The sequence below is a fragment of the Centrocercus urophasianus genome, unplaced genomic scaffold, assembly GCF_019232065.1.
Source record: "Centrocercus urophasianus isolate 14NV4802_14NV808 unplaced genomic scaffold, USGS_Curo_1.0 seq_18, whole genome shotgun sequence".
NCBI lineage: Eukaryota > Metazoa > Chordata > Aves > Galliformes > Phasianidae > Centrocercus > Centrocercus urophasianus.
The window spans coordinates 23,608,110-23,623,076 of NW_024884733.1; the positions used below are offsets into that span (position 1 = coordinate 23,608,110).

Sequence of the window (14,967 nt, forward strand, 5' to 3'; positions counted from 1 at the left end):
AGGGACCATCTTGCTGACACTCTTCTGGATCCTGACAGGGAGCATTGAAAGGCCAGACCACCAGGGCCCCGTGAAGGCCTGCTCTTCTGTGCCTTTGGTCTGCTGCTTTGGGACCTCTGCAGTACTGACTCTGCTCAGCCTGAACCAGACCCATCTGCGAGGAAGTCCAAGCTGATGGAGCCAGTTGGAGGCCTGGCCCTGGGTGTCAGCGAGCAGCTGCTTTTCAGGGAGGGCCAGCTTTTGCTCGCTGTCAGAGACCAGGCCATGAGAGCTGGAACGGCCAAAGCCATCCCAGATAAATGAAACTATGGACAGAGCCATAGTCAGGGAGAGAGTCAGGGTGAGTTTCATCCTGTTCTCTCCCAAGGAACAATCCAACACACAAAGTGGCTGCTACCTTGAGCGGAGCTCCAGAGGTAACCTCCAGTACAGAGCGGCTGCCCTGCGTATCTGAGCTGGGGGAGGCTGCCAGCGTGACTGTGCCAAGACTGATGTCATGCCGGCTTTGTGATGCCACAAAGGAGACTGTGACAGAGCTGGGGAGGACTTGGAAGCCTGCTGGCACTGCTGCTGTCCCCAGCACAGGACGTTCTGCCCAGCAGGATAGTGGGCCCAAACCCCTCATGTTTTGGGCATTGCCCTGCACTTGTCAGCAAGAAGGAGCCGTGGCCAGAGCCACATCCAGGCTCCTTTCAGTGGTGGCTCCGTTAGGCAAATCAAAACACGATTCACCTCAAAAGCCTTTGGGGGCAGTGTGTGGCCCCACTGGCACACATGGGGCTGCCGCCTTTCTGTTCCGTCATTCCTAAAGACAGTACTTATTTCTCCAGCAAGAGCAGCGCCAAAGTGCGTATGTCAAGGATGCTGGCTGCTGTGTGTGATGTTGTAAGCAGGAATAATATAATTGATCCTGTGTTTAACAGCTTCATTGTCTGAGCTCATGACAAGCTCTGAATGTGTAGAAAAAAACTGTATCCCATAGAAGCAGTTGCAGTTGCTCCATCTCCCTACCAGTTGATGTTGGGAAGCAAGAAGAAAACACATCAACTGCAGGAAGAAAACAGAACTGTCTTTATGTGAATAGGTAGCACATAGGTGCTTCTTCCCTCTATGAGGAATAAACTGCTTACATGCCCCATGCTGTCTCTGCAACAGGCAAATATCATTATCAGTGCTAAATGCACCAACATTCTTAAAAATACAGTTTGCAAACTGCAAACTGCACGATAAAGTGACATCCAATTTGTCCTGTGCTGCCAGAAGAGCTGCTCTTATGCATAGCATGTTGTGTGGTGTCCTGAAACACTCAGAAAGCAGCAAGAACATCTGTAGTTCCTACCAATTAATATTTCTGCACTACTTCTACCTGCCCCATCCTCTGCTTGTGCAGAACAGTTGAAAAATGAGTAGAAAACAGTTCACAAATGGCAGAAAAGGATTTCTAACTCGCAACCAGTCTTACCAGACTCCAGCCTTACCAGACTCAGTCATCCTGGACTGCCTTGCAGCCCTGCACAGCTCTGCCTGCAGCTTCCCTGCAATGCCATCACATCTTTTTGGGAAGGTGAAGCTTGGCTGTTTCCTCTTCATCCCCAGATCGTTGCAGGGACACGTGTTGTCAGTAGAAGGAAGAACATGGCAGCAGCTCAGAAATACTCCACTGTGTCTACAGCCTGCTCCCTGCACCTTGTTTGACAGGCTGCTCTACTCCCATCCAGGGACAATGCCAGCAGCAGTAGTGTGTCACCTTTCCAGTCATAGCCTGGAAGCCTTGAAGCACAGGTCAGTCAGTTTCTGCTTCCAGAGTAGTTACAGAAAACCCTGAGTTCTTTCTCTCTCTCTTTTGTCCCTAATCAGAGGAATCTAGCAGAGTTAGCCATTACAAAATTATGCCATGTTTATCACAACCTGGAGAAGATCACACAAGTCTCTGATCCATTCCCCACTGCTTGGAGAGTGACAGCCTACAGGAACTGGCTGGCAGCTGTCAGTGGGGATGCCTCCTCAGCACGCGGACATGTTGGCAGCAGTCTGGTGCTGCAAGATGAATCAGTACCTCTGTTAGGAGTGTGCTCTGGACAATGGCAGGCCTGGGAATTGTACGCAGCCACTCCTTGTGCCAGGCAAACTTTGAAAGGAAAAGCAAACTTGACTTTATTTGACTAAACCGCTTAGCAAATCAGCACCTTTTTCTTGGAGAAAGAAAAGGGGAATGCTTCTATAATATAATAATAATATGCCAGCTAGTTCTGAAACAAAGTGACTTTCACCAGTTTGAAAGACATTTGTGGTGGGTCCTTGGTTCCTGCTGCAGGCTGCAAGCTCCCCTGCCCAGATAGCCCCTAAAACAACTTACACAGCTCTCTGGAGGTTGAATGCAGCCTCTTACATTATCCTTGTCCTTTCCTTGAAATGCACATGGATTGGCAGTGGGAACTTCCACTCCTTTCAAGGATATAGGACCTTGCATTCATACAGGTTTAATATCTCTTCAGAGCTGTTCATACACAAGCTGGATGTGAGGACAATGAATGAAGCTTGTTAGCAGTTTGATACAAGGCAAATACGATGGCAGACAGACATGGGGATGAAAGTGCATTTGACTGGGTAAACTCAGCATGCCAGAATGATGTACAGTGCTGGCAGTGCTGGTGCTTTTGCCTGTTGCACTTTTGTTCCCTGCTGTGAAACATGGCTAAGGAAAGGCTTCCCGAGCCTCTGGCTGACACCTCCTTAAAGCCTGTTCAGCCCCAGGTGTGCAAAGCAACCTCTGTTTCCAGGCAGCCAGATGGCTAGCTGCAATCTAGTCACTCTTTAATTAACTTTGCATTTTTTCCTCTGTGGGTTGTTTCTGGGAAGAAGGGAGCTGACAATATGTTTGTTTACATGAGATTGGCACTTTGTTGGGTCTATACTAAGAATTTTGAATTGTCTTAGGGTTTTTCTATCCCCATAAATGGAGAATCTGAGGGGATTTCTGGGATGTATCAGACAAAGTTATGTAAATACAGAGATTTACTGCAAGTTATATGCAAATAGATGTGCACACAAAATGAAGCTGATGAGGGCAAACTAATCTGAGACCTTGGTTACTGCACACTGTTGAGATGCTGCAGTGTATAATTAACTTTTTACTGAACTACAACAAACACTGTCGTGCAGGAAGCATAAAGTTACACAACATACATACAACAGCTCTCAGATGAAAAGCTCAAGATGTATGCCTCTGCATGGCAGAAAATGCCAACCAGGATTTGTCATTTGATCTAAATCAAACAACAGAAAGGTGTCAAGAATCTGCATTAGGAATTAGCACCTAAAATACCCAGCTATAAAACTGGCAGGTAGCAAGAGAAAAATATTTGTGTGTAAGTAACAGACCAAAAGTAAATTTAGCCTTCAATCCAGATACGTCAACAGCTTTTATATTTTTTTAACTAGCTGCCCCTCACATCAAGCACTCATGTCACATTCTGTCAGGACCCCAGATAAACACCAAGTCAGCTAGCAAGTGCCACGCTCCTTGTTCGAGGTCTAGAAAAGAGCAAATACAAAGGAGGATGGGGAAACTGTACCAGCTCACTGTGTCTGAGCATACAAAAGGCAGGAAGGATTAAAGAGAAAGCTAAATAGCAAAGAAAAAAGGATTGTTGGTGATTTTCTCTGCCAGAATTAGCTAGGGACGGCAGGCAGAAAATGCTACAGGAGAGGGAACACGTCAGAGAAGCGAAGGAGATGAGATTTGAATAAAAATAGTCTTAAAGGTAAAGGACGCACATCTCTCATCAGTGGGAGATCTCCACAGAGTACTTTAAACATTTCTTTGAGGCAGTGCTGCTTCTGACATCAGAACGTATTGCAAAGCAAGGCTTTGGGACAAACTTTGTAAGTATTGCAGGCTATGATTTCACTGCAGAGATAAGACAAGGGCAGAACTGCTGTGAAAGTATGCCTAGAAAATCACAAAGTTGTACTCTGCTATTCTGAATCAGAGTTGTTGTGTTTTTTTTTTTAAATTATGATTTGTTGAATCGTATTTCAGATGAGCAAGCAGAGTCCTCCCCCTGGTGGCAAGCAGAAACAAAAATGCAGCAATGAGTTTCTACAGCTGCGGTAATCAAAAGCTACAAATGAAATAAGACAGGATCTATTTTTTATTAGGTCAACTGACCCAGCTAGGGAAAAAATACTAATCTGCAGAACACAGATCCTTTTTCTGGACTTACAGATAATTACTTACTTTGAAGGCTGATATAACTTGAGAACAGTTTCTGAGTTCAACTTGTTGGTTATTTATCAGATAATTTCCAAGAGAAGCAGAATATAAAACCTGAGGAGTAACTTTTAGTAGCTGAACAGGGTAATTGCAGTGTGCAGCAATCCCTTTATCTCCACCACGTCCTTGTCTTTTATCGCTCAATTGAGATTTACTGACTAAAATCCCTTTAAGGCAGAATGTTCTGGAAGGTGAAATTCCTAATGCTACTAACAGTAAAAATGGACTCGGTAGGCAAGTGGGTTTACTGTATCCAGCTGTCTTCCCCAGTAAATGTCCTCAGGTAGATTTTCAAATGTTATCTGTAGAAAACTCTCTGTTGTTGGAAGTCAGTGCAAGTGCCTTTCAGACAGGATTTTTTTCCCTTTAGATGAAGGGTTTCTGTGGACGAGGGGAGAGCAGCACGTGTGGTTTATACTGGCTTTAGTAAGGCTTTTGGCTGTCTCCCATAGCATTCTCAGAGATATGGATTTAGTACAGGCCAAGTAAATGGACAGTGAAGTGAACTGAAAACTGGCAGAACTGCTAGGCTCAAAGAGATTAGTCGATTGTGGAGTAACCGAGGTGTGGAGTAACCTTTGGCAAACTAGCAGATGATACACAACTGGGGAGGGCAGATGATAACCAGACACTTGTACTGCTGTTCAGAAGGACCTCAACAGAGAAAATGGGCAGAGAAATGGGCAGAGAGTTATCAGGAAGTTCAGCAAAGAGAAATGCAAAGTTCTTCACGTGGGAACAAAGAACCCATGGGTACAACAGGTTGGAAAGCAGCTTTGCAGAGGACATCAGGGTCCACATGAAGAACAAGCTGAACAAGATCCAGCAATGCACTCATACCAGAAAGTCAAGCTAGATTACTTCTTCCCTTCTATTTTTCTTTTCAACTCCAGTTGAAAACCACTGGATATTAACAACTGTTTACATGGGTGGATAGTGATAGGACAAGGGGGAATGGTTTTCAACTAAGACAGGGGAGGTTTAGGTTAGATACTAGAAGGAGGTTTTTCACACAGAGGGTGGTGACACACTGGAACAGGTTGCCCAAGGAGGTTGTGGATGTGGAGGCATCCAAGGCCAGGCTGGATGTGGCTCTGGGCAGCCTGCCCTGCTGGTTGGTAACCCTGCACATAGCAGGGGGGTTGGTGGTCCTTTTTAACCCAGGCCATTCTGTGATTCTGTGATATTACCTTAACTTCAACAACATACATACTATAGGAATAGCTGAATTATTATTACATGAAAAGCATCTGTTGTCTTTTAATTACACAAAGGAGAAACCTTCAGCTGTGACACTCAACACTAATAACCACTGCAATGTAAACAAAAATATATTTGCCAGTCCCTAAGAACAGAAAGCTATGTTGCTCACAAAAAAAAAAAAAAAAAAAAAAAAAAAAAAAAAAAAAAAAAAAACCTTTTAGCATGCTTATGTTTAAAAAGTTTTAATTCTTCACCCTGGTACAAAAATACAGTACAATGTGATGGCAAGGCATTCACCAGAAAACATTCAAAGAATAAAAGGGAATTCCCCGTAATGCTTCAACATAACCCACCTTCACTTGATGAAACAATCAAAAGGTGAGTGCACAAGAAAGAAGTTCAATTTCTGCCCAGGGGCAAATAAAGATGAATCACACAGAATTCTACATAAAAATATGTTTGCAGAGCTCATGACTTCACATGCTACTTGAACATGGATGAAATTTTACTCTACTTGGCTTAGTGGCAGAATTCATGGTTTGGGAGGTCTACAAAACACGTGGCCCAGGAACATGCCCATTCATAGGAACCCCAGTAAAAACAATGGGATCACATAATACGAGTGAGAAATGAGAGATCCACCCATGATTAAGTGTCAAAATGCTGGCTACTTCCAATTCTTTCAATTATGCTGTTTGTCTTCAAATGAATGTTTTGTCCTACAAACCTCCCTTTTAATATCAAACATTAGTGGTTGCTCAAACACACTAATTGATGTGTTTGCCATTACCTGGTTGGAAATAACCATTATAGTACACACTGCCAGGCAGAGGAGGAGATAACACTGTATCTGATGCATGTGTGTGAACTCCAAACAGGGTTTAACTTAACATTATTGACAGGAGAATTACGTCCCTCCAGTGCATCTACATTCTTGGTCTGTTTAACTGTTTCCTTTGAGAGTACTGAAGTGATGGAAAACCATAACTGAGTGTTTTCCATTATAGTTCATCTCCCAGGTGTTTTTGTTTGAAAGCATCACCTGTTAGCTTCTCCTGGGCCTCTTTCATCCCTTGGATAACTGAAAGATCAGAGAGAAAGCAACTATTAATCTCAGAACAAAACTGTCAAGGTGCCACACTAATGAAGATATTTTAAACCAACACTTACAGAATGCACATCTACAAAGCAACCTAAGGCAAAAAATAAACAACACCAAAACGAAAAAGCCCTGTGCTCTTCTCCCGCCTCTTGGTGAGTTGCATGATTTTCCATGTGACAAAAGGAGAATGCTTAGGTTCTACAAACATTTTGTAGGTTTTAAAGTGGATCATAACTCTAAATATGGTTCCTCAAAGCATGAAGAGCCACTCACACATGCTGTAATTCACAGCTCCCTTACACTGTGAAGTATAATTTTTCTCCACTTAAAAATGAAGGTGCTGTCCTTCACTCAAGACACACCTACAGACCCATCTCACTAACAACGTACTTCAAGTTATTTCTCACATACCTTGATCAGCATTGGTATAGAAATACTTGTAGCTGGGGTTTCCTTTCTCATTTATGATTTCTGGGTGGACTTTTCCACTGGGATCTTTGAAAAAAAGAAATCAAACAGGAAATTTGGGTGGTAACAGTAAGAATGCAGTCCTGTGCGTGGGTTCAACAGCTGCAGATGCCTTACCCATGAAAAGGATTCTGGGAATGTAACCTCCATCAGGACTGAAGGCTTCATCCTTCGGCTCTTCATCATCCTACAAAAGCAAGACAGAAATGAGGCCATGTGTTAGCATGTAATGTAATGTAATAAAACACAGCACTTGTTTTAAAGAAACAAGCCTTCGGGTTCCAGTTACCCTGAACAAATTACATCTTGAACAGACAACAGGTATTGCACTCTTTCCACTTTTAAATGAAATAAGGTAATTTCCCCTAAAGAAGTAAAATTTGTGAAATATCAGTGTGCATTAAACACCCTGCTTTGGTGCAGGAATGTCTGGTACATTATGAGAGAATGAATATAAATCCCCTCCCTGTGGCAACAGACAAACAACATTAAACTGTTCAAGAGGCAGCAGTGGAGAGTCAGGTTTATCAATGCAATTAAAGTAACTACAGTGAAGAAAAATATTTTCCAAACAATTGGCTCTATCAATCAATCTTGCATATCTCCACTCAGGAGTGCAAGACTTAGGATATAGAAAAGAAACAGATTCAACCAGTCAAGCAGGATTCAAAATGCTTTATTACTAAGCAGTAATATAGGTACAAATGAAAGTGTGGCCTACCTCAAGGTTGACCATTACAAAATTATGAGCAAGTTCAGAGATCTCCTTAGACTCAGCGAACTTTGGCTTCAAAGCTAATTAAGAAAGAAAAAAATAAAGAGAGAAAGATATGGAAAGACAATGGAAAATATTTCAGGTTTTCAGGTAGGCAGAAAAATCTCTATTCCTCCCTCTAGAGAGCTGGTACTTTTCAGTGAGCATAGGGAAATGGAATGTATGCATCAAGTTGCTCAGGCCAGGCTCAGAACAGCAGAGCAGTGATCCCTGCTGAGCAGCCACACAGTGAAGCTTAACCATCAGCCATATGTCATCACTTTTGAACTAATGGAACAGAAACAAAAGCTTGCTGCAAACCACCATTTCTCAACCAGCCTGTTCATCTTAAGCCTAGTCGTAATGATCAGCATGTTCCTTTGCAATACTGAAAGAGACAAAGCCCAGCATCCTGAGATCCGGTGGCTGAAAGTAAGGTAATTTGCTCTTAACTCTCAATTCATTCATTTTCTACATTTTTTTTTCTAGCAAAGTGCAGGAAAACTGCAGCCACTGTAGACATGCAGCTGTTACTTGACTGGCATTTACAAAGGCTGGCTTTTGGCAGCACTATTAGCTGAAGTGGTGAGATACTACACTGCTCTGAACAAAATATAAATACAGCTAAGCACATTTTGAATGCAAAGTTCACATTTGTCACGTTACACAATTTGCATGCAAAAGTTCACCAGGAATTTCATCAAGCTCCAGAATTAAATTCACTCACCTTTGCAAGCTCCACACCAAGATTTGTGGATGATAATCATAAGAGGCAAACCACTGCAAAATAAGGGGAAAGAAAGGAAAACATGTCAGATAGCTTACATGAAGCCTCTCAACTATAAGTTCTATTGTTTGTACATTTTGAGAGTCAAGGGCACTACAAAGGCTTAATATAATAGAAAATGCAGAGAGATTCCATTGTATTCTAAGGTTTTGCTGTCTTGCAAAAACTTCCCAATCTTAACAATGCATTAGAATAGTTCATTAGAAATGTCAATCACCAACCACTCCAGTAGAGAGGAGATGTTCCCTTTGGAAGGGTTGCTCTCATTTGTTCAGATTTGCATAGAAGCACAACTGGTGATGTGTTTCGTAAGGAATTAGCAGTGGTTAGCCACTCCAGCTACGTAAGAGATCTCAGAAGGGATTTACACAGCTGCTTAACATAATCCACTGCATGACAGTCATCCATCAACCCCTCTCCCCACTACTGTCTGCATGTTTCAGACACTTCCTGCTACTGCCTCCGTGATCAAGATCCTCCTTTGAGCAGTAATCACACACACTAAACTGGCAAGCCCTTCAGCTTCCAGGCTAATGGCCCTTATCTTAGTATGCTGAAATAAACCTGTGACAAGTTTGAGAACCGAGAAGGAAGGAGTCTGTGTGGAACTGAAGCCTAAATTAAGCGCAATGTAAAATGACAAAAGGTAGGAAGCTGACTTCAGTGAATACAGAAAGGTCATTTGTGAAGGACAATTCAGAGTACTGAGTGTTTCAGGTACACCATAGGAATGTTATTCATTCCTCTTCCCAAATAATTCATTAGACAGTCACTACCTTTACTACCTGGATGTTGATTTCATCACCTAATGTATGTTTTATTTAACCTTGTTCCGAAAAGCCTCTTAGCATTTCACCTTCTAGTCAAGCTTAACAAGTTTGAATTCTCTGAGCTCCTTGGTAATGTACTCAGGTTACTTCATGTGATTAGACAGAGGCTTTAAACACAAAGAATTTCTCATATTTACTGCTGTAAGTGCTTGTGATTCAATTAATCCATCTTTACAGCTCTCAATATCTTGACTATTATACCTTTCACCTTAACAAGAAAAAAGTGACATACCTATAGGTGATTTTTATTGCTGTTGAGCACATCTAGTAGTACAACACTTCACACTGGCAAAAGCTAACTAGTACAGTAAGTTCAAAAAGACTAAGAACAAGGAAATGGTTTCTCTTATCATGAAATCCCTTAAGCTATAGAAGAATATCCAAGGGCAGCTAGAGCAGTAGCTTCCAGAGCATTAAGAATAACCTAAAATCAGGTTCTTCTTTTAGCTGAAGATTGGTAAGGAAGGAAATCCCTACCAACATTAAGTTTCAGCCTTCAGAACCAGGAAAGGGCAGAGAGGAAGCAATAAACATTTACAGTAGTGCAACACAAGTCTGCCATTTGTAACTGAATGATATGCTGTCATCTTTACACAGGACTTTGTTTGCAGCAAGCAGCAAGAATACACATTTCCCTAGCAAAGCTCTTTTCACATCCGTGTCCCCACCCTAACAATGCTTTTTTTTTCTTTTTTTTTCTTCCCCTCTTCTCCCCCCCCCGTTTCTGGGAATTAAATGCTGAATTAAATCTGGAAAACACACACTGCTCTTATCATCAAGGATCTTCACGTCAGAAGAGGTCAGAAGTAGCTGCAATTGGTACTGCACTGCACTATCGATTGATTTCCTATGCAGATTTTAAATGCAAGTGCTCAGTCTTACAATATAAACTCTTAGCCAGGATGAAATCACACAAGTTTTAGAGATACTGCATGTGCTTCCTCAGTTTTATTCTTTTTAACTGGAAAAGTAATGCTGTTTACATAAAAACATTTCTGTAATCATTTTCACATTCTGAAATGGCAATGTCCACTTAGCAACCAGTACATCAGATACATGGACAAATCACTGAAGCAACTCTTCTTGCCCCACTTACCATCTCCTCCCAGATAGCACCACACAAAAAAAAAATGAAAGCAGACTCTGACACTTATTTGCATGAGGGATGAAGCATCCACCAGAATGTGAAACATATGGACAGGCCAGACATGTGGCACAGTAAAGACTGAAATCAGCTGAAGCTAAATACAAAAATAATTACCCAGTCACAACCAGTGCAGACTTTGAGGACTGGCCAGAGCACACTGCCATCATACTGCATCCTCTCAAAACAAGCTCAAGAGCACTCATAAACAATTAGTGTTTTTAAAAGCTTTTAATGAGGACCTTGCAAAAAAAAGCCACAGCAAGTTGTTTCAATAAAACAGTTTAAGATTAAGACTGTTCCATCTAAGGCACATGTTTTATTGTTAAACTTGAAATGAGAGATTTAAGTTTCCTAAGCCAGCACCCTGCTTTTGTGCAGAGTTTGCAGATCTATCTGTTGGGTTCAATAGGATTTTGAAAAACGGTTATGTCCCAAAAATACAGCCTCTTCCAGTCCAGGAACTGAAGTCCCCCTCTGCAGTTTGATACATACGAAGGCAGCCTTGGAACAGCAGGCTTCTTATTCAAGAGACAGACATGGCAATGAGGAGGGCAGGAGTTCTCCTTATGTTCACCGCTTTGAAGCATTTATGCTCAGTCGCTACATTAGTATTGAGGTGCAGGTCTCCACAGGAGACTTCAGCTGTGCGGGGATGCAACAAGCAAACAAGAAAGACATGGGGAGAGTGCAGTAGAGAGGACAGGAAGATCCTACAGATCCTCTTAGGAGTACAGCTGCTCCAGCACCATGGTACTGACTTTCTCAGCACTGTCACGGGCTGTGCTATGTGACACACGCATCACATAGTGCTGAGGTGCACGGCAGGAGGGTTCCTACAGCTGCAAGCACTTCGGGACGGAAGGAGCCGCGCCTCACTGGATGCTGCGGCTCAGGTACTGCAGGAACATGCCGGCCAGCTGCGCCAAGTTCTCATCGCTGGGCTGCATCTTAGTGTAGCTGATGAACTGCCTGCGGAGCCGGCTCAGCTCGGCCAGGCTGACGGGCCGCGGCAGCACCAGCCCCTCCTCCACGCCGGGGACGCGCACCAGCTCTCCAGGCTGCGCCCCGCTCCTCTGGGCGGCCACGAGAGCGGCCACCACGTCCTGCGTGGCGCGGTCGAGGAGGTGCAGGAAGTCTCCGGACTGCAGGGGCTGGCTGCGCGTGGCGCGGTGCGGCGGCGGCGGAGCGCTCTCGAATAGAGCCGCGCGGATGTCGGCCAGCGGCAGCGGCTCCTCGCCGTGCACGGCGAACAGCGGCCGGTCCCAGCGGTTGCGCGGGTCCGGGGCCTCAAAGGCCGGCTCCGCGGGGCCGCCGCCGACGCAGTGCAGCAGGCAGCGCGCCGTGCCCGCCTGCCGCGCCGCGCAGTACAGCTCGTAGCGGATGCTCCGCAGCTCGTTGCTCGCGTCCACGATCACCACGTCGCGTCGGCTCAGCAGCCGCTCCACCTCGGCCCGCAGAGCCGCCCGGCCGCCCTCCCCCTCGGCTACTACGTGCGCCCGCCGCTCAGCTCCGCCCAGCGCGTCCCGCAGCTCGGCCGCACGCCGGCTCTTGCCGCTGCCCGGCGGCCCGCACAGCACCACCAGCGGCATCGCGCGCTCAGCGCCCCGGCACCGCCATGCTGACCCGGAAGTGGCCGCCACCACTTCCGCTCGAGCGGACCGTCGCTATGGCGACGCGGAGCGCCCCGGGCCTGCGCCGCAGCCCGCCCTCCCGGGGGTTCTGCGCAGAACCTCTCATCCTGCGTAACGCCTGCTTCCTCCGTGCCTATTGCTAACTCTGCTTCACCGCAAAGCAGAGCCAGAACTATTCCTGCGAAAACTGCGACTGTTTTCGTACAGACATGTGGAATACGTGCCGCTTACAAATAAATATCCGCTTACAAGCGCTCATCAGGCTGAGCAGTGCCCTGCATTCACGTGACAGCACCTTGGGCAGCCAGAGGTCTCCCGTCCATCAGTGCACAGTTACAAACACAAGAACTGATACACAGACAGCTTCATTTCTCATGTTTTGACACAAGAAGATTCTGAGAGAAACGTAAAAATGACTTTCTTTAAATCTTTTCACAGAGACGGTGTTAGAGTTTCAACCAATAAAAGGTTCTACTTTAATAACTTATCAGTTTGTTCCTTAGTAACAAAGTATCTCACATCGAGGTCTCGCATCCATACGAGCACATCCATGCTGACAGATGCAGTGAGCACTGATGAGTTCAAGGGGACTGAGTAGCCTTTAAGCCTCAGTTTGTGGGTTTCTTCTTTGGAAACGTGACAGAACCTCAATCATTGAACTGAAGTGATTAAACACGGGTGATTCCTCAGCAACGTTAAGAAAAAACTATTTATTTCTCTAATAAGCTGTAGGGATCTAAGCAGTCTCCTGTACCTTTGTTAATAATTTGTATTTTCTGTGGTTAAATTTAGGATTGGTTAGCATCGGTACAGAATCTGGGTGAACTTTTAAAGCCTTTTTTTCTGTATTCATAAGCAAGTAACATACCTGGCTGCTGCCTCTTTCTTCCCATCTTCTAGTGTTCTCCAGTGAATGTGATCTCCAAAACCTGCCAGAAAGGAGGTTTTAGAAATGCTGCATAGTTAACACATCATCAGAAGAAAACAACCCTCCGGAATATTTTCAGCTCATAACATATTCTTTTTTAAAAACGAAAATATAATTGCAGTCCTCGAAAGACTTCTGTGAATACTTACAACCTACACAGTTTTATTGAGGAATCCCACTGAAATTAATTAACAAAAACAAATCACACACTCATGAATATTCACAGTTATGCAAAGGACAAAAAAAATTCCCCAAGCAAAGCTTAAAACTGAAATGCCTTCTAATTATTCCCTTTTGTTTCTCAACCTATGAGCATTTATTAACTGATTGATGACAAATTAAACATGTCGCCATCTGGCTTCCTAAATCCCAGTGAATGGGAGCAAACATCAAATACATCTAGACCAATAAGTGATTATTAAATGCTCTAAAACTATTATGCTAAATATTACCACTGCTGATAATTGACATCAAAGACTAAGAAGGAACACTGCTATGCAGGTTTCTGAGTTTTGCAGTGACCGAACAACATGGGAAATACATATCCAATAAGCAGGTTGTTCTGTCAGCTAATATGCTAAGAACAGGAAAACAGAGACTGCCATTTTTTGGTCACCACCATCACATGAAGTGCTGAGATGGAGGAGATCTGAGATAAGGGAGCCTTCTCTGAAGAATTCCTCAGAGGTCCCGTCGCTGCAGTGACATGGGCTATGCTGAAAGGCAAATCTCAGCCATGGCTTTCCCCTTCCCATAGCTGAGGGCTGGGATAACTTAGCGACATGGCACGGGCCATATCCTCACCAAGGGGACAATCTGGGGAGCTACAGCACAGGATTAGGAGCCACAAGCTGCCCAGTGCTGACACCATGGCAGGCAGCACCTCCAGTAAACACCTGTAGCAAAGAAACTGCGGAGAGTGGAACAAAGCCCTATGGTACTTTCCTTCAGCATCTGGCAAACTGCAGCTGCTGGCACAGTATTTTTATGACCTGTGCTTATCTCCCAGTACAAACTACTGTGAACACATATGACACAACACATCAAATATTTAGTCCAGCTACCAGCAAGGCATTGACGTCCAAGCTTGCATGGGCTGAGGGGAGCTGGAAGCCATAAGGCTAATAGGTCACATTTACTCAGAATACAGGCACGTCGGGTATTTCATTCAAAGGCCATCATGATGGAACAGGGACAATCCTCTGTTCGAAGAGCCTCGCCGGGTAGGCTCAAGGCACTCCCTGCAGCCCTGCAACGAACATCCGCCTTCAGGGCAACCCGCTCAGAGCGCGACCACCCCGGGTGAAGCCCGAAGGGATCCGAGCCGCTGCCCACGATAAGCCCACGAGGAGGGCAGGCCGGGCAGAGGAAAACCGTGCCAGGGTGACCAGGAGTCGGCGGCGGGGCTGCTGCCCCAAGAGCCCCAGCCCGCCGAGTGACCCCGCGAGCCCTCACGGCAACGCCAGAAGCTGAGAGCAAAGCCCGAAGGAAACGTTTGCTGACCCTTTCCGAGCCCCTCGGCGGCGGCGGCGGCGGCGGCAGCCATCAGCAGGCACAGGCAGAGGACGGAGGCTGTGGCGGGATGAGCCTTCATGGTGTCAGCGACGGGCCCTGGAGCTCGAAGAGGAGTTCGGAGCAGCCCCAGGGATCTTTTTCCCTTTCCTTTTTTTTTTTTTTTTTTTTTTAAAGCCCAAGAAGTGACGCAAGGCGGATGTGGGCGGTGCCGCCAGGCCCTCCGGGGGCCGCCATGTCAACCGCGGAGCGGACTACAACTCCCAGCATGCACCGCGGCCCGGGCGCGCGCCGCTCCCGCCCCCGCCGCTATGCAAATACTGTCGGCT

The 14,967-nt window shown here is 45.2% G+C and overlaps 2 protein-coding genes across 2 annotated transcripts; both read right to left on the reverse strand.

Annotated features, from left to right (window-relative positions):
- Positions 1–5,705: 5,705 nt before the first annotated feature.
- Positions 5,706–14,890, reverse strand: TXNDC12 (thioredoxin domain containing 12). Its single transcript, XM_042819152.1, has 7 exons — positions 14,630–14,890; positions 13,067–13,127; positions 8,531–8,583; positions 7,771–7,844; positions 7,167–7,236; positions 6,993–7,076; positions 5,706–6,560 (listed from the first exon to the last, which is right to left on the reverse strand). The coding sequence occupies exons 1-7, from the start codon at positions 14,718–14,720 to the stop codon at positions 6,481–6,483; spliced, it is 513 nt and encodes a 170-aa protein (XP_042675086.1). The 5' UTR covers positions 14,721–14,890; the 3' UTR covers positions 5,706–6,480.
- KTI12 (KTI12 chromatin associated homolog) lies at positions 10,338–12,156 on the reverse strand. The gene has a single exon (XM_042819151.1). It carries the CDS (start codon positions 12,154–12,156, stop codon positions 11,440–11,442), a length of 717 nt encoding a protein of 238 aa, XP_042675085.1. The 3' UTR covers positions 10,338–11,439.
- Positions 14,891–14,967: the final 77 nt, after the last annotated feature.

Excerpts from the sequence above, each read along its gene's own strand:
- KTI12 (XM_042819151.1), bottom strand. The coding sequence starts at position 12,156 with ATGCCGCTGGTGGTGCTGTGCGGGCCGCCGGGCAGCGGCAAGAGCCGG.
- TXNDC12 (XM_042819152.1), bottom strand. The coding sequence starts at position 14,720 with ATGAAGGCTCATCCCGCCACAGCCTCCGTCCTCTGCCTGTGCCTGCTG. Across the intron at positions 13,128-14,629 it reads CGCCGAGGGGCTCGGAAAGG|GTTTTGGAGATCACATTCAC; the intron begins GTCAGCAAACGT and ends CCTTTCTGGCAG. Across the intron at positions 7,237-7,770 it reads TTGTAATGGTCAACCTTGAG|GATGATGAAGAGCCGAAGGA; the intron begins GTAGGCCACACT and ends TTGCTTTTGTAG.